The sequence below is a fragment of the Mesoplodon mirus genome, assembly GCF_964341445.2.
Source record: "Mesoplodon mirus genome assembly, chromosome: 3".
NCBI classification, from domain to species: Eukaryota; Metazoa; Chordata; class Mammalia; order Artiodactyla; family Ziphiidae; genus Mesoplodon; species Mesoplodon mirus.
This window is the reverse complement of record NC_138978.1, coordinates 924,629-946,278: the sequence shown is the minus strand read 5'-3', so window position 1 is coordinate 946,278 and position 21,650 is coordinate 924,629. Positions and strand designations below refer to the sequence as shown.

Genomic DNA, 21,650 nt, shown 5'->3' with positions numbered 1-21,650 from the left:
TGGAGCCCCCAGTGTTTGTGCTCAGCCTGTGTGGCCAGGCTTCATACTGGGGGCACGGAAGATGCTGGAAACTTCTCTCCCCCACCCTCAGGCCGGCACGTGTGCTGGGGAGGCGAACAACCCCGGCTCAGGCCTCCCTCCTCCGATCGCCTCTAGGCAGGCAGCCGGCTCAGGAGTCTACGCTCACCCGTGTTCCCGACACAGAGTCCGCGCCAAAGCTCTGGGTCTGGACTCCAGCTCCCTCCCTTGCTCCAGCCTGAAGTCACCTTGGAGCTTCTCTGACCCGGCGTCGAGTGACCGTGCGAGGGTGTCTGAAACTCAGTGCGACTCCAGAAGCGCCACTGGAGCAGAAGGTCCCCAGAAGCTGTGACGGTTTCCATCGGTAATACCCGTGGTAGCACAGCCCTGCTCCCCCGTTGCCGTGCTGGGGCTGCTCTCACGCCACACGGCAGCCGAGAGCCCAAGACAGAGACTAAATGGCCCAAAGAGCCCCCAAAACTTATCGTTTGGCTTTTACGGGAAAAGCTGGCATAACCCTAAGACTATAAACTCATAAACTCGCGGAACCATCCCATCTACAGTGGGCTTCGATGGGAAATGCACATTTATCCCGAGTCCAAGGGGAAAACCCGCAAAAGATGCGCTGCCTTCAGCCATCTCTCCTCCAGTCATTCCAAACACCCAGCTGTGCAGAACTCGAGAAAACCCAAGCGGAACCAGGAGACTGTTCATTTTACTGGAAGTCCATTTTAGGTGGAAAAGTAGCTGTTCCAGGTTATTGCAAGTAATTTGAGACAAAGCTGAACGAAACTGGATTTGTTTTTCTTTTTTTTCTGGTCACTCTGCAGGGCTTGCTGGATTCTAGTTCCCCGACCAGGGATCAAATCCGGGCCCCGGCACTGAAAGCACAGAGTCCTAACCCCTGGACCACCACAGAATTTCCTGAAACTGGATTTTTAATAAAACAGTACACACACCTATAAACACCAGGGAATAGCAGGCGTCCGTCCTCCTGGAAGGATTCGGTGGTAACCGGTCCACCCACGCCTGCTCGACCACCCGGCCCACCCCCAGCCCCCCACCCACGCTGGGCCTCGTTCTAGTCCTCTCACTCTGAGGACGCTGGGTGGCCTTGAGCACACCACGGGGGCAACTTCCTCGCCCTTGATCCACCAGCGGTGGCAGGGGAGGCGGTGAGCTGGGTATTCAGCCTGGTCCCGGAGCCCTTCTAGCTCAGCTAGTACCCACACAGCACCCAAGGGGGCGGTCACTCCAGACCCCTTTCACAGCAGGGGAAACCGAGGCACAGGACGCTGCCCCACCTGCCCAGAGCCGGGGTTTGGACCCGGCAGCACGGCCGCACCGCCCTCTGGGCTCTCACAAACACACACGTGTTCAGGAGCCGCCACCGTCACACGGAGCCACCCCTGATTTCCCTGGGTAGGTCGTGGCTGTGGGAGATGTGCCCCAGCCAAGACCCCTCCAGGACCAGCTCTGCACCTGGGGGGTTGCCCAGCATGTGTCTGGGAAGCACGCGAAGCTTCAGAGCCAGAGAACAGGCAGGACAGCAGCTCTGGGCACAGCGGGTAGGAGCGTGAACGAGAGAGGCGGGTGGGCAGGGCGCCCAGCCTGAGCCCCCTCTTCTCCCACAGCTTTGTCTGCAGCTGTGCCCCCTGGCGGGGATGCCCCTTCCCCTGCAACCCACCGTGGCCCCTGCAGCCCGTGGCTGTCCCCACCAGCCCCAACCCAGCCCCACTCCGTGGTCACCACTCCTCCGGGCTTCTGGACGTACGTGCCCAGGTGAAGAGCCCAGGTGAGTCTCCTTCCGCTCACTCTCCCACAGGCTGACTCCCATGTATCCAGGTATTTGCCTTTAACACCTCAGGCTGTGAAAGCTTTCTTGCCCCAGAATAGGAGAGGAAATGGCTTGGGGCCCAGCTTCAGGGAGAGCAGGTCCAGGCTGTCATCCCCACCCCGCTGCCACTGATTGGGAGTAAGAGGGCTTCGAAAGTCCCCAAAGGCCTGGGGCTCCTGACAGGTGAGGAAGCCTGGCCCAGCCCCCAGGGGCTGGCAGGGGGCAGAGCTGCAGACAAAGCTAGCAGTCAAGCATCCTCCTAGCCAGACTCCACCTCCAGACCTGAGGGGTGAGGCTGGACAGGGTCCTGGCCCAGATACAATCTCCCCGACCCTGGGGGTCCTGCCCTGGGTGCCAGGCTTGGCCCCAGAGCCACACAAGGGCCACCCAGGTGACAAGCAGGGTCCTCTGCAGCACTGCCTGCCCCCCAGAACGTGGGACGCCTCTCCCTGGGAGCAGGCTGGAGGGGGGTTCCTACACCAGCCAGCCCACCCAACAGTCCAGGGACACCTCTGTCGCTTGAGCGTGTGGACAGGCCAGGACCAATGACACGAAGCACACAGGCTGCCAGCGCCAGGTTCCCAGGACCTCGCAGGACACCGCCGGCTTTTAAGACGGGATCCAGCACCAAACCCCCAGATTTGCATTTTCTCCAAGGCCTTTAAGGACTGAGAAGCCCGGCTGAGTCCAGACCCGCCAGCCCTGCCCCGGCGGCCGGATCCTGGTGTGGACGCTGCAGCCCTCCTTCCCACACCCCTTCCCGGGGGTCACTCGAGCGCCCACAGTGTCCACGGTAACTCCGTGGGACAGGGCCTCCAACGAGACTCCTCCCCCAGGAAGCCCTCCTGGGGCCAACTCACCACCCACAAGGACACTCCCAAGTGACAGAGAGAGCTTTGTTTATTGCGTTTATTCTGCCCTGTAAGTGCCCCCAACTGTCCTTTAAAACACACTGAATAACCACTCGCTCCCTGGAGGTCTCAGCGCTTTACCAACAGTGTCTGATTCACAGTCCCGTTACCCCATTTGACAGGTGAGGAAAGGCGGGAGCTGAATGGGTCTGTCATCTGCTCTACTGGCGGAGCCGCGGCTGCTGCCTGGACACCTGCCTGATTCCCAGCCAGGCACACACAGTCACTACCCACACCTTCCCAGGGAGGCCACTCCACCCCTCGGCCGCCCTGCTGGGGGCTCGCTCCAGCTGACAATCACCCCCAGCCCCCCAGGCCGGAGTCCGGTCCCTGGGAAGAGCCCCTGTGGAGGAGGGGCCGGCAAGAGTGGCTGACAGGGGTCCGGTAACACTAAGGGGAGTGCGGCCAGATGTTAAGGACAGCAGCTGTCCGAGGGGGCCGACGGGGCAGTGGGCAACAGGACCCCGCTGTCCTCAGGAGAAGGGCTGAAGGTCTCGGCCATGCTTAGCCCCTGCTGGGCCTGCTCCCTGCAGGAAGACCCACAGACGTGCCACCCAGACCCACAGTCTGTGCGCAAGTAGCCGGCCCAGGCGATGCTCCTGACCGCCAGCCTGGCCGCAGCACAAGCTTCCGCCCACAGGTCCCCGTCCCCCACACCTCTTGAAGTGACCCCGTGTCAGGAGGGGGGCCTGCACTTCTGAGTGGGGCCTGGTGTGAATCCGCCTTCCACCGTCCGACCCAGGGTCCCACCCCTCAGAGCTCCACACGGGACCCCGACCCGAACACTGCAAGGGCCCTGGGCTCTCTGCAGACCTGCAGAGTGTCTGCCGCAAAGCTCCACGCCAGAAGCCCGCAGGGACCCTGTGCAGAGGGCACCTCCCGGGGGCAGACCATGCCCACAGGGTGCGGGGGGATCAGATGCCCCACGAGGAGACCGAGCAATGGGACCTGAGTGTAGTCAACTGTAGGGGGCTGGGTGCTGGCCCCGAGACATGTCCACGCCTAGACCCTGGAATCTGCAGATGGGACCTTACCCGGAAAAGGGTCTTCACAGACATGAGGAAGTAAGGGGCTCGAGATTATCCTGGGTTACCTGGGTGGCCCTAAATCCAATGACATGTCCTTGTAAGAAGAGGGGAGGTGCCCATGCAGCCGGAGGGAGGTGTGGCCAGAAGACCCAGACCTTTCTCCCCCGGAGCTCCCACTGCAGACTCCGTCTCCAGCCGTTCTGAGCTCGGGGTACCAGGCCGTGCAGCCCCAGGACCTAAAACGCCCAGCAGCACCGCACACCCCCAAGTCCCCGCTGCCCTGCGCCAGGCCGCTCCCTCCCATCGGGCCTCATGGCTGCGAGGACAAGTGGCCCAGCAGAGCCTAGAGCAGGCCGTCCAGTGGGCACTCAGGGACGCTGCCTGGAAGGGGCCCGGCCACCTGCTGGCCCTGCGCCCTCCCTTCCTGATGGGGGTGGGACGGCAAAGGGGAGGCGAGGAGGGTCCCTGACGGGATCCCCGCCCAGCGCCCGGGGGCGACCCTGCTGCTCACTGCGGCAATCCCGGCAATCCCGGCGGGGACCGGCCTGCTGCCTGTCACCGTGACTGTCTGCTCTGGAGGAGCTGTGGCCCAGGCCCGTGTGCGGCGCATTCTCCACGTCCCCGCCGCCCCCAGGTACGACATCTGCTGCATCTCACAGGCTCCCCGAGTCCCGCTGCCCGAGCGGCAGAGCAGAGACCTGGGTTTGCTGCATCTCGGGCCCGAGAGCTTTGGCCACTCACATCTGAGACAGGAGACGCGTCCAGCCAGACCCCCAGGCCGACACCACCAGGGACAGAGCTGTACGTTCGAGACGGATCAAAGACCAGAATGCAAGAAACGGAATATTCCTTCCATTTGCAGGAGCCAGAAAGGAAAATGTGAAACAGGTTTGAACGCACAAAAATCCAACATGAACACTTCCATGTGAGCAGAGGCAGTGACAGAGGAGGACCCTCAGCGGGTTGGACAACACACAGAGGGCACCATGAGGTCACAGAGCCCCTCTGTGCTGCCACCGCCCCGCGCTTGGCCCTGGGCTGCCCGGCGCCCTTGCCCAGAGCAGGTGGCCCTCCCTCAGGCCCCAGAGCTGCCACGTCATTCCTGGACTCCAATAAGCCACCCAGAGCCACCACCTACAGGTCCTGCCTCCCCCGGGGACGTCACCAGCCAGCCCAGCTCTCCCCACAGCACCCCGGAATGCCCTGGAAAGGTGCTTCCGTTTGGTGGGAGGGAGCCTCCCGGGTCTCCCAGCTGCCATCAGGACCCTGTTGCCGACAGCAGGGAGCACGTCCTCCCAGCTGAGCCGACGGCACATTCACCTCCAGCGCCTGCACCTCATGAGCAACGCAGGGCAACCAAGTTCTGCTTGCGCAGGACGCGGAACCGGACAGACGCCAGAACCCTTTAAGGTGGGGCATCTCCCGGGCCCTGCTGACAGTTTATTCTGATGATGCTTCAACATACACAGACTTGAAAAATTCTTTGTGCTGTGGCCAGAACAAAATGACCCATTCAGTATCTTAAAAACCTATAATCTGTGCATGAATGCCCACAATAGCCAAGACGCAGAAACAACCCAATGTCCAACAACAGGTGAATGGATACATAAGATGTGACAAAACACCCAAGAGGGGGACTTCCCTGGTGGTGCAGTGGTTAAAACTCTGCCCTCCCAACCATCAGGCCACAGGGTAAGTCTCAATCGATTTTAAAGGACAGATATCATACAAAATATCTTCTCCGACCACGGCAGGATCAAGTTAGAAATTAACAAGAGGAGGACAACTGGAAAATTCACAAATGTGTGGAAATGAAACAACACACTCTTAAACAGTGTATCAAAGAAGAAATCACAATGTAAATTAGAAAATACTTAAAAACAAACGAAAACAAAGACACAACATACCAAGACCTAAGGGATGCAGAGAAAGGAAAGCTAAGGGAGAAATTTACAGCTATAAATGCTTTTCTTAAAAAGTAAGAAAGATCTCAGGGCTTCCCTGGTGGTGCAGTGGTTAAGAATCTGCCTGCCAACACAGGGGACACGGATTCTAGCTCTTGTCCGGGAAGATCCCACATGCTGTGGAGCAGCTAAGCCCTTGGGCCACAACTACTGAGCCCACATGTCTCAACTACTGAAGCCCGCGCACCTAGAGCCTGTGCTCCGCAACAAGAGAAGCCACTGCAATGAGAAGCCCGCGCGCCACAGCGAAAAGTAGCCCCAGCTCACCGCAACTAGAGAAAGCCCGCGTTCAACAACAAAGACCCAACGCAACCAAAAATAAATAAATAATTTTTTTTAAAAAGTAAGAAAGATCTCAAATCAACAGCCTAACTATACAACTTAAGAAACTAGAAAAACAAATTAAACCCAAAGCTAGCAGAAGGAAATAATAAAGATTAAAGCAGAGATAAACAAAATAGAGAATAGAAAAACAATAGAGAAAAATCAGTGAAACCATTTTTGTTGAAAAGATCAACAAAATTGACAAACTTTTAGCTAGGTGGACTAAGAAACAAAGGAAAGGCTCAAATTACTAAAATCAGACATGAAAGTGGGAACATTACTACTGATTTCACAGAACTCAGTAAGAGAATACTATAAACAACTGTACACCAACAAACTGGATAACCTAGATGAAATGCACAAGTTCCTAGAAACACAGAATCTACCAAGACTAAATCACTAAGAAACAGACAATCTGAATAGACCTATAACTAGTAAGGAGAGTGAATCCGTAATAAAAAAAAAAAAAAGCTCCCCGACAAAGAGCAGTCCTGGACCTGACAGCTTCACTGGTGAATTCTACCAAATATTTAAAGAACTAACACCAATCCTTCTCCAACTTTTCCAAAAAACTGAAGAGGGAACACTTCCTAACTCATTCTAGGAGGTCAACTTACCCTAACGCCAAAGCAAGGCAGAGACTACAAGAAAAGGAGACGAAGGAGCAACGTCCCCTAAAAATACGGACACAAAAACCTCAACAAAATACGAGCAAACCAAATCCAGCAGCATATTAAAAGGACTATGCACCATGACCAAGTGGGATTTATTCTTGGAATAAAAAGACGAACAATCAATCAATGCGATGAAGCACATTAACAGAACAAAAGAAAAACATGCGGATCTTCTCAATGGATGCAGAAAAGGCACTGGACAAAGTAGAAAATCCTTTCACCATAAATATATTCAACAAACTAGGAACAGGAGGTACCTGGTATGTTTTTCCCCATACTACCAAGCTATTAACTCAATTCTGACACCATCTCCCTGCAGGTAGCGTCAGAGCCCACAGGTTAAGGGCTCAGTCCTACCAGACTGCCCACCACCCCACTTCAGAGGCCAACGGCCAGTCCAGGTTGACACCTGGGCTTCTGACCCACGGCTATAGATTGGAGGCTCACCACCCCCTCCTCAATTCGATTAATTTGCTACAGCAGCTCACAGAACTCAGAGAAACATTTAACTTCCCAGATTAATTCAGGAACAGCCAGTAGGAAGATGCACAGGGCGAGGCATGGGGAAGGGGTGCGGAGCTTCCACGCGCTCCAGGAGCCACTCCCCCAAATCTGACCTGAGAGCTCTCTGAACCCCATCCTTTTGGGGTTTTAAGGAGGCTTCATTGCATAGGCACAATTGATTAAATCATTGGCCCTAGTTGGAGATTAGTTCAACCTCCTGCCCCTCACCCCTCCCTGAAGGTCAGGGGGTGGGACTGAAAGTTCCAAGCCTCTAATCTCTTAGTCTTTCCAGTGACCAGCCCCATCCTGAGGGTATCAGGGCCCCCACCCTAAATCACCTCCTAATGAATGACAAGACACTCCTATCACTCAGGAAATTCCAGGGGTTTTAGGAGCTCCTTGCCCTAAACTAGGGACAAGAACCACATACATTTCTCATACCCTAGAAGGAAACCAGGAAACCACCTCAATACAAGAAAAGCCATACATGAAAAACCCACAGCAAACATCACACTCAATGGTGAAAGACTGAAAGCTTTTCTTTCAAGATCAAGGACAGACAAGGATGCCCACCATCACCATTTCTATTCAACAGAGTACTAGAGGTTCTAACCAGAGCAGCTAGGCAAGAAAAAGAAATAAAAAGCATATAAATTGAAAAGGAATAAGTAAATTATCTCTGTTCACAGATGACATAGAAAACTGATTCCACAAAAACATTGTTAGAACAAAGAAAGTCAGCAAAATGGCAGGATACCAAGTCAACACATAAAAATCAGTTGCATTTCTATATCCTCACAATGAACAACCCAAAAAGGAAATTAAAAACACAGTTCCATTTATATTAGCATCAAGAATAAAATACTTAAGGATATATCTAACAAGGAAGTGATAGACTTGTACACTGAAAACTATAAAACAGTGCTGAAAGAAATTAAACAAGACACAAGTAAGTAGACTGACATCTCACGTCTATGGATTAGGAGAGTTAATATTGTTAAGATATCAATACTACCCAAAGTGATCTGAAGAGTCAATGCAATCACTACCAAAATCCCAATGATGTTTTTTGCAGAAAAACAGCCTAAAATTCTTATGGAATCTCAAGGGACCCAGAATAGCCAAAACAACCTTGAAAAAGAACAAAGCTGGAGGACTCACACTCCCTGATTTCAAAACTTACTGCAAAGCTACAGTAATCAAAACTGTGGTACTGGCATAAAGACAGACATATAGACCGATGGGATAGAATAGAGAGCCCAGAAATAAACCCGCACACATATGGTCAAATGATTTCCAGCAAGGGTGCCAAGACCATTCAATGGGGAAACGACACTCTTTTCAACAAATGGTGTTGGGAAAACTGGATATTCACATGCAAAAGAACAGAGCTGGACCCTCGTCTAACATCATATGCAAAAGTTAACTCAAAATGCAGCAAAGACCCTAAACGTAAGATCTAAAACTATACAACTCTTAGAAGAAAACAAAGGACAAAAGCTTCCCAACGTGAGATTTGGCAATGATTTCTTGGACATGACACCAAGGCACAGGCAACAAAATAAATAGACAAATTGCACTTCATGAACATCTTATAACTTTGTGCATCAAAAGACACCATAAACAAAGTTAAACAAACAAAAAAACCCTCACAGAATGGGGGAAAATGTTTGCAAATCATATATTTGAAGTGGGGTTAATATCAGAATATGTAGAGAATTCCTAAAACTCAACAGCAACCAAACAAACAACCCAATTCAAAATGGGCGGGCTTCCCTGGTGGCGCAGTGGTTGAGAGTCCGCCTGCTGATGCAGGGGACACGGGTTCGTGCCCTGGTCCGAGAGGATCCCACATGCCGCGGAGCGGCTGGGCTCGTGAGCCATGGCCGCTGGACCTGCGCGTCCGGAGCCTGTGTTCCGCAACGGGAGAGGTCACAACAGTGAGAGGCCAGCGTACAGCAAAAAAAAAAAAAAAAAAAGGGCAAAGAACTTGAGTAGACATTTCTCCGAAGAAGACATACACGTGGCCAACCAGCACATGAAAAGAGGCTCAACATCACTAATCATTAGGGAAACGAAAATCAAAACCACAGTGAGATGTCACCTCACACCCACCAGGATGGCTACTATCAAAAAACCAGAAAACAACAAGCATTGGTGAAAATATGGGGAAATTAGAACCACTGTGCACTGCTGGTGGGAATTGCTGCCACTGTAGAAAACAGTATGGCAGTTGCTCAAAAAATTAAAAATAGAACGACCATATGACCCAGCAATTCCATTATTGCATGTGTACCCAAAAGAATTGAAAGTAGGGTCTCAGAGATATTTCTACACCCATGTTCATAGCAGCATTATTCAGAGTAGCTAAAACACAGAAGTGACCCAAGTGCCCATGTCAGATGGATAAACAAAACGTAGTCCGTCCATCCATACAATGGAATATTATTCAAACTTAGAAAGGGAGGAAATTCTGACACCTGCTCCAACGTGGATGGACCCTGAGGACACGATGTGGAGTGAAATAAACTAGACAGAAAAGGACAAATTCTGTGTGATCCCGCTTCTGTGAGGTCCCTGGAGGAGCCACACTCACAGAGACAGAAAGTAGGAGGGTGGGGCTGGGGGTGGGGGGAGGGGGTGGGCAGTGAGTGTTTCATGGGGGCAAAGTGTCGGTTTGGGAAGACGAGGAAGTTCTGGAGACGTATGGTGATGATGGCTGCACAACAATATGAATTCAGGTTATATCAACGAACTATACGCTTAAAAATGGTTAAGATGATAAATTTATTTTATGTGTATTTCACTGTGATAAAAAAATTGGGGGAAAAAAAGGACTGAAGTTCTGATACACGTTACAACATGGATGAAGTTCAAAAACATCACGCTAAGAAGCCAGTTACAAAAGACCACATATCATATACTCCATTTACATGAAACGTCTACACCAGGTAACTCCGTAGAGATGGCGCCGTTTGGTGGCTGTCGGGCACTGAGCGGAGAAGCTGTGACTGCTCGTGGGCACGAGGTTTTCTTCCTGAACGCGTTTCAGAAACGGCAGAGGTGGTGAACCTACTAAATGCCACTGAATTGTTCAGTTTAAAGTGGTTAAAATAGCACATTTTATGTTAGGTGTACTTTACACCGTTTTTTAAAAACCCTATAGAACCTATTAACTTCAGGCTGACAACCTGCACAGAAGGTGCTGGAAGGGGCTTTGCTGCCACAAACACAGACCCAGCCGGACATGCCCAGGTATGACCTCGAGGCTGCATCTCTGCCGCGTGTCCCTGTCTGGCTACCGCCCGTCAGACCCGCCAGCATCTGCACGTGGTCCTAACCCAGGTCAAGGGTGCCATTTGTCCCACCGGCCTGACCCTTCTCACTCGCCCAGCCTTGGCAGTGAACACCAACGCCCACGCAGGTGCCAGGATCACACCTGCACCCGGGCCCGTCAGGGGACCAGCGCAGGGCCGTCCTAACTGCCCAAGGGCAGCGTCACGATCGAGCTGGACGAGCAGAGCCAGGGAGGAGACGCCACCCCTACCCTCCGTCAGCGGAGAGGCTGCTGGAATGTTCCAACAAAAGCGAGTGGCCTGGAGCATGGAGCCACCCCTGGTGAGCATCTCAAGGACCTGCTTGCGAGTGGGGATGGCCCCACATTCTCCGCATTCCCCCGTGGTGATGCAGCCCCTGCCCACGCGTCAGACCACGTCACCCTCCGTCAGCCCATGTCACCCTCCGGCAGAGACCCTGTGACCCCCACGACCCCAGGAGGGCACCGCATCGGCTGAGCCGACCCCCATCACCATCCCCTACATGAGGCCCCAGACAAGGCGGCGTCCATGTGGGGATGAAGCCAGGAGGGCACCGAGTCAGGGACAGAATGGGCAGGCCTGAGGCCCTCGGGGCGGCACTGCCGGGGCCCTGGCCTGAGCTGATGGCCGGGCAGCCGGAGACCGAGATGCAGAGATGCTTGGGCGACCCCCATGCCGCGGGCCAGCACGGGCTGCTGGCGACGGCTCTGGGCAGACAGACAGCCTGTCACTGTGGTTGAGAGCCATCAAGGGGGCAAAGAAACGAGCTGGGGGACCCCTCGTACAGAGCACAGTGGAGGGGACCCTCCTTCCAGCTGGAAGGTCTACCTTATTTTATCCTTTTATGTGTCTGAAAAGACAACGTGAACTATCAAAAGTGTGCCCTTTCCGTGAGACATGGGTACCCCGGGGCGGGGGGTCACGGGGAGGGGCAGCCCTGCGGGGCATGAGGACCCCCGGGAGGCCCACCCGCCTCCGAGCCCCCCACCGACGAGCTCCTCTCTGGCCACCTGGGGCTCCTGCGGGTGGGCTTCTGCTCCCAGCTGGCCGCACTCCCCACCCCCTCAGTGTCCTGCCTTGACCCACGTCCTGGCAGGTCCAAGGGCCGCTCGCAGTGAAACCGCACATGCGCACAGGAGCCTGCTGACCTGGATGGGGCGGGCGGCGGCCAGAATGTCTTACCTGTGGGACTGACTCCCCCCCGCCCGCCTTCTCAGGGCGGCTTCCAGGCCTCAGAAGCTCCAGGCTCGCCCCCCACCTCTGGCTTTATCTACCACCAGCGGACATCTGCCTCCCAGCCAGGACGCACTGGGACTGTTCACCCTCCCCCCAGCCTTCCCAGACCTGCCCCTCACGTCCGCCCCCTGGGGCAGCACCTCCCGCCTGGCCCCTGGGCTGCTGCTGCCTCTTCAGACTGCCTGATCCACTCCCGCCAGGACTCCACGATCGGGGTGTCTCTATGGCCTTGCTGACTGCTCCTCCAGGGTCCCCTGTTCTCTTTGGGAGACCCCAAGGCCCGGCCCTCTTCACCGGCCACACCCTCCGTGGCCTCAACAACCTCCTCTATGCTAAGGGCTCCCAAATCTCTCTTCAGCCCCGACTGCTCCCCGAAATGCAAGACTCATGCACCCAAGTGCCCACTCAACAGCTGCACTGGGTCTGACAGACCACAGACTGAGTCCGGCCTCTGCTCAAATCCGCTCCCAGCCCACACAGGACGCTGCTGGCACCCAGAGGCCGGGCCCAGGGACCTGATCCGGAGCCCACCCTGGGACCCCCTGCTGGCAGGAGGCCGAGCCAAGTCCCCCTAACTGAACAAGCAGCCCCCGTGGTCCAGAGCCCCTCAGCACCAGGCCAGGGCCCGAGGAGGGTCTGGTGATCGGTGTAAAGTTTCTCTACGCCCCATCCAGTGGGGGCCCTGCCCTGAAAGACAAGGCAGGGCATGCTGTTCAGGGTCGGGGGCCTCTGGGGCGTGGTCAGAAGCTCTCCTCTGACCCACGGGCCCTGGGACTTCATCTTCAACCAACAGACCTGCCGTGGAGGAGGAACGGATGCCTCCCTGGGGGGCCCAGTATGGACTGGGAGGGGCTGATGACCAGGTCTGGGGGTGGCCGCAGCTGGGACAGACACATGGGAGCAGTGTCCAGCCATCCCAGCCAGGGCCCTTCCCGCCAGGGGACATCAGGGCTTCTCCTGGGCTTTACCTCATGGCACCACTGACCGAGCTGGTGCCCTGTCTGATGGTGGATACAACCCTAGCCAAGGGCGAGGACACCAGTGAAAAGCCCACACGAGGCCACACCAGCTGCCCGCACCTAAGCCTCGGGCCACCAAGCTCCTTCCTTCCCCGCCTCGCAGAGCAGACACGTCAACCCATCACCGTGACACATCATGGGAGAGGCAGTACTCACTGTCTTCTCCTGGACAGGGCATGCCTGGCTCCTCAGGGATGCTGGGGAAAACTGCACAGAGAGAGAGAGAGAGAAAGAGAGAGAGCGTGTCAGTGCCCACTGCGGCCTCATGAGAAGTCCTGCTTGGAGTCAGGCTGCCCGTAAAGCCCCCGATGCGATGAGAGCCTGATCTTGGGAGATGCTCATCAAGGCGAAACCTTGGAAACCCAGCACATGGATGTGTGCCAAACTCCCCTTGATGAGACACGGAGCTGCGCGGAATAATTCAGGGGAAAAAGCAACCAGAGGGGTCTAGAGAGCAGAGCCGTCCCAGGAGGACTCCTGATGTGTACTAGTAAGTCCATATGGAAACGGGGAGGAACCGAAAGTCCCTTGAAAACTGACTTTTGAAAGCACATTTCGTTCCACTTCTTTACACTCAAAATGGAGTTCAAAATTAAGCGTGTTAAAATATACCCGGGGCTTCCACAATAAGTTACTAGAAAAGAAGGTTAAACGTATTAAAACCTAGCTAAAATGACCTTTTTCTTAATCTAGAAAATAGAGTGTATTTTGAAAGTACCAAACCTTTTTCACTGTTGAGTCAACACAGACGTGCTAACCACCACCACGCAGTGGACAAGCGTAGGTTTGACATTTCATCCACGTTCATACAAAGGGCTACAAAAACTAGGTATTTTAACCAAACACTAGTCCAGCGTCAGAGAGAAAGAGGGTCCGACAGAAAACCGTGGACAGGGGCTTCCCTGGTGGCGCAGTGGTTAAGAATCCGCCTGCCAATGCAGGGGACACGGGTTAGAGCCCTGGTCCGGGAAGATCCCACATGCCGCGGGGCAGCTAAGCCCGTGCGCCACAACTACTGAAGTCCGCACGTCTAGAGCCCGTGCTCCACAGCAAGAGAAGCCACTGCAACGAGAAGCCCGCGCACTACAACGAAGAGTAGCCCCCGCTCGCCGCAACTAGAGAAAGCCCACGCGCAGCAACGAAGACCCAACACAGCCAAAAATACATTAATTAAATACAAAAAAAAAAGAACACTGTAGATGGTTTCGTGCGCCGGTCCTGGCTCTTGGGCTCAGCCGTCCGCAGCCCCCGACTGACTATAAGCTGCACCAGAAGTGGATGCAGAGCAGCAGGGCGGCCACAGCTGCCAGAACTATGTTCTCTCTGCAGACACCCTGCAGAACCCCAAAGTGCTGGGGGGCACAGTCTGCAAACCTGCGATTTAAAGACGATACTGACACGATAGCAAGGAACACCTCCCGCGACTCAATTTCTACCCCGCGCTGAGCTTAACCAGCGGAGGAAGGCTGTGAGCTGCAGAAGGCCCCGGGGAGCGTCTTGTCCGCCCCGGGGGAGGGTCTCGTCCACCACGGGGCGGGGCTGTTCTGCTGTCCCTGCTCTGCCTGCAGGCACGCAGGCCCCGGAAAGGTGGGGGCAGGTGAGCGATGTCGCCCCCAGGAAACGAGGGCAGTGGGGGCTAACCACCTCCAGGACCCGGGCTTCTCCTTACACGTAAGAGCAATTTTATCTGGGTGAATAAAATGTAAGGGAAGAACCCCCATCGCATCCTGTTCCACATCCTTCCATCTCGGGCAGCCCAAGATCTTAAACCACGATCCTCCATGTGGCTCCTGGTCTGACAAAGCGCCCACGCACTCCCCCGCCCCCGCCTCCCCCACCCCAACACACACACACACACACAGACACACACACACACACACACACACACACACCCCACCACCACCCCCTCCCCAGACCGCCCTCTGGCCCGCACTGACCGTGAAGGATGAGCCCTTCGTCCTTGCGCTGACAGGACAGGCGGAAGGCCTCCTCCAGCTCCATCTGGGAGGACACAGTGCAGGGGTCACCTGGTGGACAAGAGACATGGATGAGGCCACCGCAGGCCCAAGGCAGAGGGGTTCACGGTGGCGGGCACCCAAGTTTGGGAGGTCGTCTCACTGCTTGTGACCAGCTGCCCAGAGCAGAGCTGACCGGACCCAGAGCGGCCAGCCTGACCAGCAGGTCACCCCAGCCAGGGCCCGACATCAGAACCAGTCAAGCCCAGAAGGGCAATGAGTTCACCCACAGCCTGAGAAGGCCACGCGGGGAGCTAAGGCGTCCTAGGTTTCCTGGCCAGGGTGAGAGTAAGCACACTCTTAGCCAGTCCTAGAGCAGAGGGAAGGGCTCCTTGCCCGCTGCGGCTGGACAGGGGCACAGATCCACAGCCAGCCAGCGCCCCACGTGGCCAGGCTCCAGCGGGAAGGGGCGCGGCTAGAGATCTGCCTGCCCCACGTCCAGGCTGAGAGCTGCCAGGCAGTTTCTCCCGGACGGTCTCCCAAAACCTCCGCTTTCTCCGAAGTGTGTCCGGCAGCAGGAAAGAAGAAAGGAGGGAGGGGGAGAGAGGAGGGAGGGAGAGGGAAGGAGAGATGGACCCTGGGGCCCCGGCCACCCTTACCCTCCCCACTTCCCCGAGAAAATGAAGCGCTCAGCTTCCAAATCACCCACCAGAAAAACCCGGGATGTGAGGAAGGAGGGTCATGTAAGGTGGGTAAGGAGCCATGCAAGGTGTGGAGGAGACTCTGCAGCCTCTCCCTGGTGCCCAGACCAGAGCTGGCCTTGCAGGGGTGGGTGGCTCCTCCCCCAAGGGGCAGCTCACCCCCCACCCACCCAGTTTGTCCACGCACCTGTCGCGGCCTCTTCCCAGGAAACAGCTTCCAACGACCCCAGTGGGGAAGCTGGTCAAATGTAACCAGTTTAATGCCAAGGTTGTCCATCTCCCCCCAGAAGGGGCTGCGCACAGAGTCAGAGGTGTACAACCCGACCGACATGCGCCCAGGCACTACCTTCACTGTCCACCCACTTGAGGGTGAGTGGGTGGCCCTGGTGGAGGTGGCACATCTCCCGCACCTCCTCGCAGAGCTTGTCAAAGGTGGTGGCGGAGTCCAGGCTGGTGATCAGGATGTCCCTGGGGCAGAAAGGATGCACAGGTCTCACCACGGAGCATATTTAAGCCACATAAAGTACTGATGATTGATTAACAAAGTTATTGATCAAATAAATGAAGCGACGTTGTCCCCAAAGAGAGTATCACAGCCTCTCCCCAGAACCACCGCCCGCAGTCTACGTAAGTTACCACCACGAGTGCCCTTGTGCAGAAAGATCTATCTGGGTGCCTGGATGGGCCTCAGTGGGGCGGAAGGACCAGGGTGGGCACGGCAGAAAGCACCGCCCACCCCCCGGGGAGGCCGGGCAGACCTGCTCGGACATCAGGAGTGAGGCTGCCAGAGCGGTCACCCACGAAGGGTGGGGCGGCTGGACACAGCCTGTTCAGCTCAGGCCCGCCGGCCTCATTACACCGCCCCCCAACCTCCACGGCGCCAACAGGGCCACGTCATATACCTTCAGAAGACGGGCACTGGGGGCGTGGGGGCAGAGGCAGTAACCTATTAATCCAAGGCCGCAGCTTCTGGAAACCCTGGAGGGACCACTCGACTGCCTTTGGTGCGGCCACAACAGAATTCCAGGGTCGGTTTCTTGGAAAAGCCAGTCCCAGAATGTCACTGCCTTTTATCTTTTCATCCAAAATAGGGAAGTAGAAGCTGGATCACTGGAGACAGCTCAGGGATTCACGGTCAGCCTTTGAGGGCTGGCCCTTCGGCGGTGAGGCAAGTCAGCATGAGGGAACCGCTCGACGCCCCCTAGGACAGGGAGGGAGGGGCGTCCCCCCCATGCACTGTCCCCTCCCATCACCCACCACCCAAAGCAGGGATGGCACTGACTCGGGTATGCTTACTGAGACTCTGAGCAAGAACCACTTTAGAATATGCTCAAGTGTGGGGGAAATTTTGCCAGCATCTGACACCACAAGGGTGTGGAGCGTATGAAGGAAGATCTGAAACCTCCCGTACAAGAGAAATGCGGGGTCTGCTTGGCACTGACACTGCTGGCTTCTGAAGTCTGTCAGACATGTGTTTATAAAGAGTCTCCGCCCACCAGGTAACAAATCCAGGGCCACCGAGACCTGTCTGCTGGGCGCCCACCACAGCTGGGGCCCGGCCCACGGGTCACTCACCCTTGCGGGTGGGGGGATATGGCCCCCAGCCACCCACCCGTTCTCGTTGGAACTGGCCCCATCTGCTCACAGACCCACAGCACCTGCCCCGGGGCCCCGAGCTCACCACAGCCTGCGACGTCTTGGCAAACCAAGGCACAGAGGGCTCACGTGGCTCATCAGTGGGGTCCCCAGAGACCAAGCCCCCATCGCACCCACCCCATCATCCTGGGGTCACCCAGACTTGGTACCCACGCTGCCCACACTCGCCAATGACCCAGCATCCACCAGTCCCCCTGCCACAGGGAACTCTGGAAGTCAGTCTGCCATCCCTTCACCTTTGACCTCTCCCTGCCCCATGACCCTCCCCCGCAGTTCTGCCCCCACGTGGCAGGTAGTCCCCCACCCCCCAGCATTTCAGGGCCTAGAGTTCAGGTGGGCAGCTCCCCAGTGGTTTGGAGGCGCCCCTGGGCCCCAAGCTCATCACCCAGTGACAGCACTGCAGCTCTTCCCTCTAACGCATGACCTTGGCACCAGTGGGGAGGGACTGTCCCAACCCCTGGCCAGACCCCTGACTACCACCCCCAATGTCATCGCAAACCCGAATCAAGAGGCATCTCTGAGCAAAACGGGATCCTGAGGCTGCCTGCTCAGGGGCGCCAAGACAGAGCCCAGGGCTGGGGCAACAGCCTGCTGGACGGCCCCTGCTTTGCACACAGCAGGCCCTCAATAAGAGTTCTGGAAGACAAGCTTGAGCTGCAGAGAAGGAAGATCCAGCCAAGTTGTTCCTGTGAGCTCAGAAAAGCGGGCAGAGCAGGGTCTCCAAACCCAGCATGCATCACCTGGAAACCCCCTGAAACCACGGAAGCTGCCGGACCCCCAGACCCACCCTCAGAGTCTGGGCCTCCAGAGGCCCAGCTGGCGAGGGGGAGACCGTGATCTCAAGCCTCTGGAGGGCCTGGGGCAGGGAGGGGAGGGGAGGGGAAAGGGCGACGGGGAGAAGGCATCCCCCCCAGTGGGGGCGGCTTACGATCCCTGCTGACGACCCCCTATTTTTAAGAATAGTGTCTCCACATCTGATATTCAGTTCTTGGAAGATGCTGGAAACAAATGGATGACTTGGAGCTGGAGGATGATGAGGGTGACCCAGACCACAACCCTGCTGACCGGGAAAGTGACCTGACCGACTAACAGACTATCCCGTCTTCAGAGAGGCCTGACTGCCACAGCACCTGCGGCTGTGCTAAGAGGGTGTTGAGTTTCCTTTCTTTTTTTCTAAGAAAAAATAATTTTCAGGAGAATATTCCTCTGATGGCTTTCAGCATTGAACTTAATACGCTGATCTTAAAATTTCAAAAAAAAAACCCACAGAATAGTGTCTCCCAGGTATCTGACCCTCAGCTCCCGGCCCTGCTGCTTAAAAATAACCTGCAGTGGCAGCACAGGGACAGAATTTCACTGGGACCCACGGGGCTTGGATAAGTGAGTGCGGGGCGCAGCGGACACTTTCCGGAGCCAGCATCAGGTCGACGCCCGCTGAGGACTGTCTCCCAACTCAGACGCCAGACTCTCTCCTCCCGGGGAGAGGCGCCAGTCCGGAGCACTTCAGGGAAAGCACCGGGAGGCGGGAGGCGGGAGGCGCTGGGATCGAGGAGGAACGGTCAGCCGGGGGCAGAAATGAGGAGGGTGGGGGGAGAGAAGGAAGAGTGGGAGAAGGAGGGGAGGAAGCCGCAGCTGGGAGGGGGAGGGGGAGGGAGGAGGGGGAGGGGACTGCCAAGGGGTAGAGGAAAGGGGAGGAGGGGGGAGGGGAGGAGAGAGGAAGGAGGGGAGGTTGGGAAGGGAAAGAAGAGGGAAGAGTCTAGGGTGTGGCCTCATCGGCCGGGAAACCAGACTCAACAGGTCACATTTCCCCCGGTAACCAAAGCGCTCTCCAGGGGCCCAAGCCCGGGGAGGGGACGGACAGGCAGCTCAGCCAGAACTCCCTGGGGCTCCCTGAACTCTGCCCACGACAACTGCCTGGTCCGCCTTCCACCCCTGGCGCAGTGCCTACTTGAACTCGTCCTGGGGGAAGGCTGGGGGTCTGGTTCTCACCTGCCCCCTGGCCTCTCCGGGTGTGGACTTCCTCTCACTAAGGCTCAACTCTGATTTTCAGTCACTTGTTGCTCAATTCCATGGTTCCAGGCAGGGAAGAGGACTGTCTCTGCTGTATGACAGCCACTCCTTACCCTCAGCGAGCCAGGACCCTCGGACCAGCCGAGGCCCAGGACCTGGCTGACACCTCACCAGCTTCAGTCTGCAGCCCACCTTGCCAGCCAAAAGACAAGACCCCCTCAGCCTCTTCAGATGGGCTAGCCAGTCATTCCCCCCCACCACCAGAAATACTTCTTCTGGGGCACTGCCACCAATTCCCCTTGCTGCCCCCCTCCACTGCGTTCCCAGGTGGTCAGGCTGAGGACAGCAAAGAGGGCAGGAGAGGCCTGACAGACACCCCAAACAAGGTGTGCTCACCAGCTCGAGCCCGAAGCCCCTCCTCCGGTGCCCCTACAGCCGAGACCACCAAGTTCATCTGCGGGGCCAAGGTCCGCTCCCCTCCCCACTCCCCGAAAGAGGCGACCCTGGGAGCAGCCAGGTCCGATCTGGGGGCTCCCGGAGACCAACACCAGTGGAAAGAAGCAGCAGCAAAGGCTCCTAGTTCTCCGACCTCAGTCTGCACTGAGCGCGCAGCGCGGTCCCGGCCTCTGGGCGCAGCCCCTCCCCCCCCAACCAGGGCTGTCCCGACGCGACCGAGAATCCAGCGAGCGCTCTCTGGGCCGGGCCAGGCGCTCCGGTCACTGACCCCTGTGGGCGCCGGCTCGCCCCATTTCACAGGGAGGCAGGTCGAATCCAGGCGCCGAGCGCGGACGCAGGGCCCCCGCTCTTCCAGGCGCCCTCCATTCGCGCGACCAGCCGGCTCACCGCACCTGCCCTTCACCCGGTCATGAAACGGTTCTGAAACTGAGACCTGGTCGGGTACATTGGAAAAAGTTTAGGAAAACCTCGGTTTTTAAAACCTGCCAGCCATCTTCACAATCTGACAAAAACTTTCGCCTTACAGGTTGTGGCCTGAATGTTCCGGCCAACTTTCCAGGGAGAGTGTCAACACAGGGCCCGGGGCTGCGGGGCGTGCCAGACGCCCGCCTCCCCTCCGGGCAAGTCCCAGCCCAGGAAAATATCGTCGGGGCGGGGAGAGACCCGCATGGCCGCGCGCTCCGAGCTGGGCCCGGCGACCCCGAGCTAGGGCGCCGGGGGGCCAGGCCTACCCCACCCTGCCCGCGAACTTCCCCGCCGGTGACGTTCGAGTGCGCCCGGAGCGCCCGCTTCGCCCGCGGCCGCCTCCAGGCGCTGGCGCCTCCGGACCTCCCGGGACGCCCCTGGGCCCGGAGGGGCCTCGCTGTCCCCTCCCTCCCGCGCCACGGCCGGCTGCCCCCAGCCCTCGGCCTCCCGAAGCTGCGACGACACGGTCGCCGACGGCCGGCGCTGTCGGGGGCCGCTCCCCGCGCCCGGCTCCGCCCTCGGCCCCGCCGCCTCGGCGCACACGCCCCCCGCCCCGGCCGGGCCCTGCCGTCGGGCGCTCGCGCTCACCCGCTGTAGTGCGCCTTCAGGCGGACGCGGCCGCCGCTCCCGTCCATCTTGCGGCCGGTCCTGCTGGGCATGGCGCGCTCCGCCGGCCGCCGTCAGCGCTGCACCCCGGACGCTCGGGCCATGGCGCGGGGCCCCAGCGGCCGGGCCGGGGCGCAGGTGGGGCAGACGGCGGAACGCGGAAGGGAGCGCGCGGTGCGGGGACCGAGGAGCACCGGTCCGGCCAACCCCGCGGAACTTGGCGGCAGGCGGGGCGGGGCGGGGCGGGGAGGGGGCGCGGCCGGCGCGCGCGCGCCAGTTGGGGCGCGCACGGAGTCCGGCGTCAGGCCTCGCGGGGGGCGGGGGGTGTCCGAACATGGCCGACCCGAGGCCTAGCCGGCGGCCAATCGGCGGGGCGGGCGGTCCCGGGGCGGAGGCGGTGGCACCTGCGGCCAATGAGGTTGAGGAGGGGCCGCCACCTGGGCCAATCCCCGGGGGACCCCGCGGCCGCAGCCCAATGGCGCGGCGCGGGGCGGACTACCTGTCGGGCGGGGCACGGCCCCACCTGGGGCCAATGGGGGCGCGCGCGGCCCGGCTCTGCCCGGCAACCGACGCCCCAAGTCTGCCCCGCGCGCTGGCCCCTAGGTGAAGTGGGCTCCCGGGGCCGCGGTTCCCAGGTGGGGACCCTGCGCTGCGCGCCCCGGGAACTTGTTGGAAATTCAAGCCTTCGGCCCAGCCCAGACTCGCTGAATCGAAACTCCAGCAGTCTGTGCTAACAAACCCGGGTAAATCGGGTGAGCGCGAGCCTGCGAGCCGCTGGACTAGGGGACAGCGGGGACGGGTCGCCCGTGACGAGTGCGGCTCGCCGCTCAGACCCTGGATTCCGAACGGCGCTCGGACCGCGTGACCCGCGTCCGGCCAGCCTACAACTGCGGAGACAGACTGCGAGGAGCAGAGAACCCAGCGAAGGTCACGGGCGGCAGGTCCGGGCCCAGTGGGTTCTCCCGGCCG

General features: G+C 57.9%; 1 protein-coding gene across 5 annotated transcripts in view; it reads right to left on the bottom strand.

Annotated features, from left to right (window-relative positions):
• Positions 1-20,877, bottom strand: part of PRKCZ (protein kinase C zeta) — a 98,364-nt gene extending 77,487 nt beyond the window's left edge. The window contains exons 1-4 of one of the 5 annotated variants that reach the window (XM_082615815.1): positions 20,664-20,877; positions 15,835-15,956; positions 14,770-14,859; positions 12,989-13,039 (exon numbers count right to left, since the gene is read on the bottom strand). In XM_082615815.1, the coding sequence (XP_082471941.1) occupies positions 12,989-13,039; positions 14,770-14,859; positions 15,835-15,956; positions 20,664-20,734 (334 nt within the window). In that variant the 5' untranslated portion in view covers positions 20,735-20,877. Of the gene's footprint in view, positions 1-12,988; positions 13,040-14,769; positions 14,860-15,834; positions 15,957-16,434; positions 16,666-19,133; positions 19,526-19,550; positions 19,568-19,878; positions 19,896-20,663 lie in introns of those variants that run through there. The other 4 variants (XM_082615818.1, XM_082615819.1, XM_082615816.1 and 1 more) reach the window with 4 other exon arrangements.
• Between the last annotated feature and the right edge of the window lie 773 nt (positions 20,878-21,650).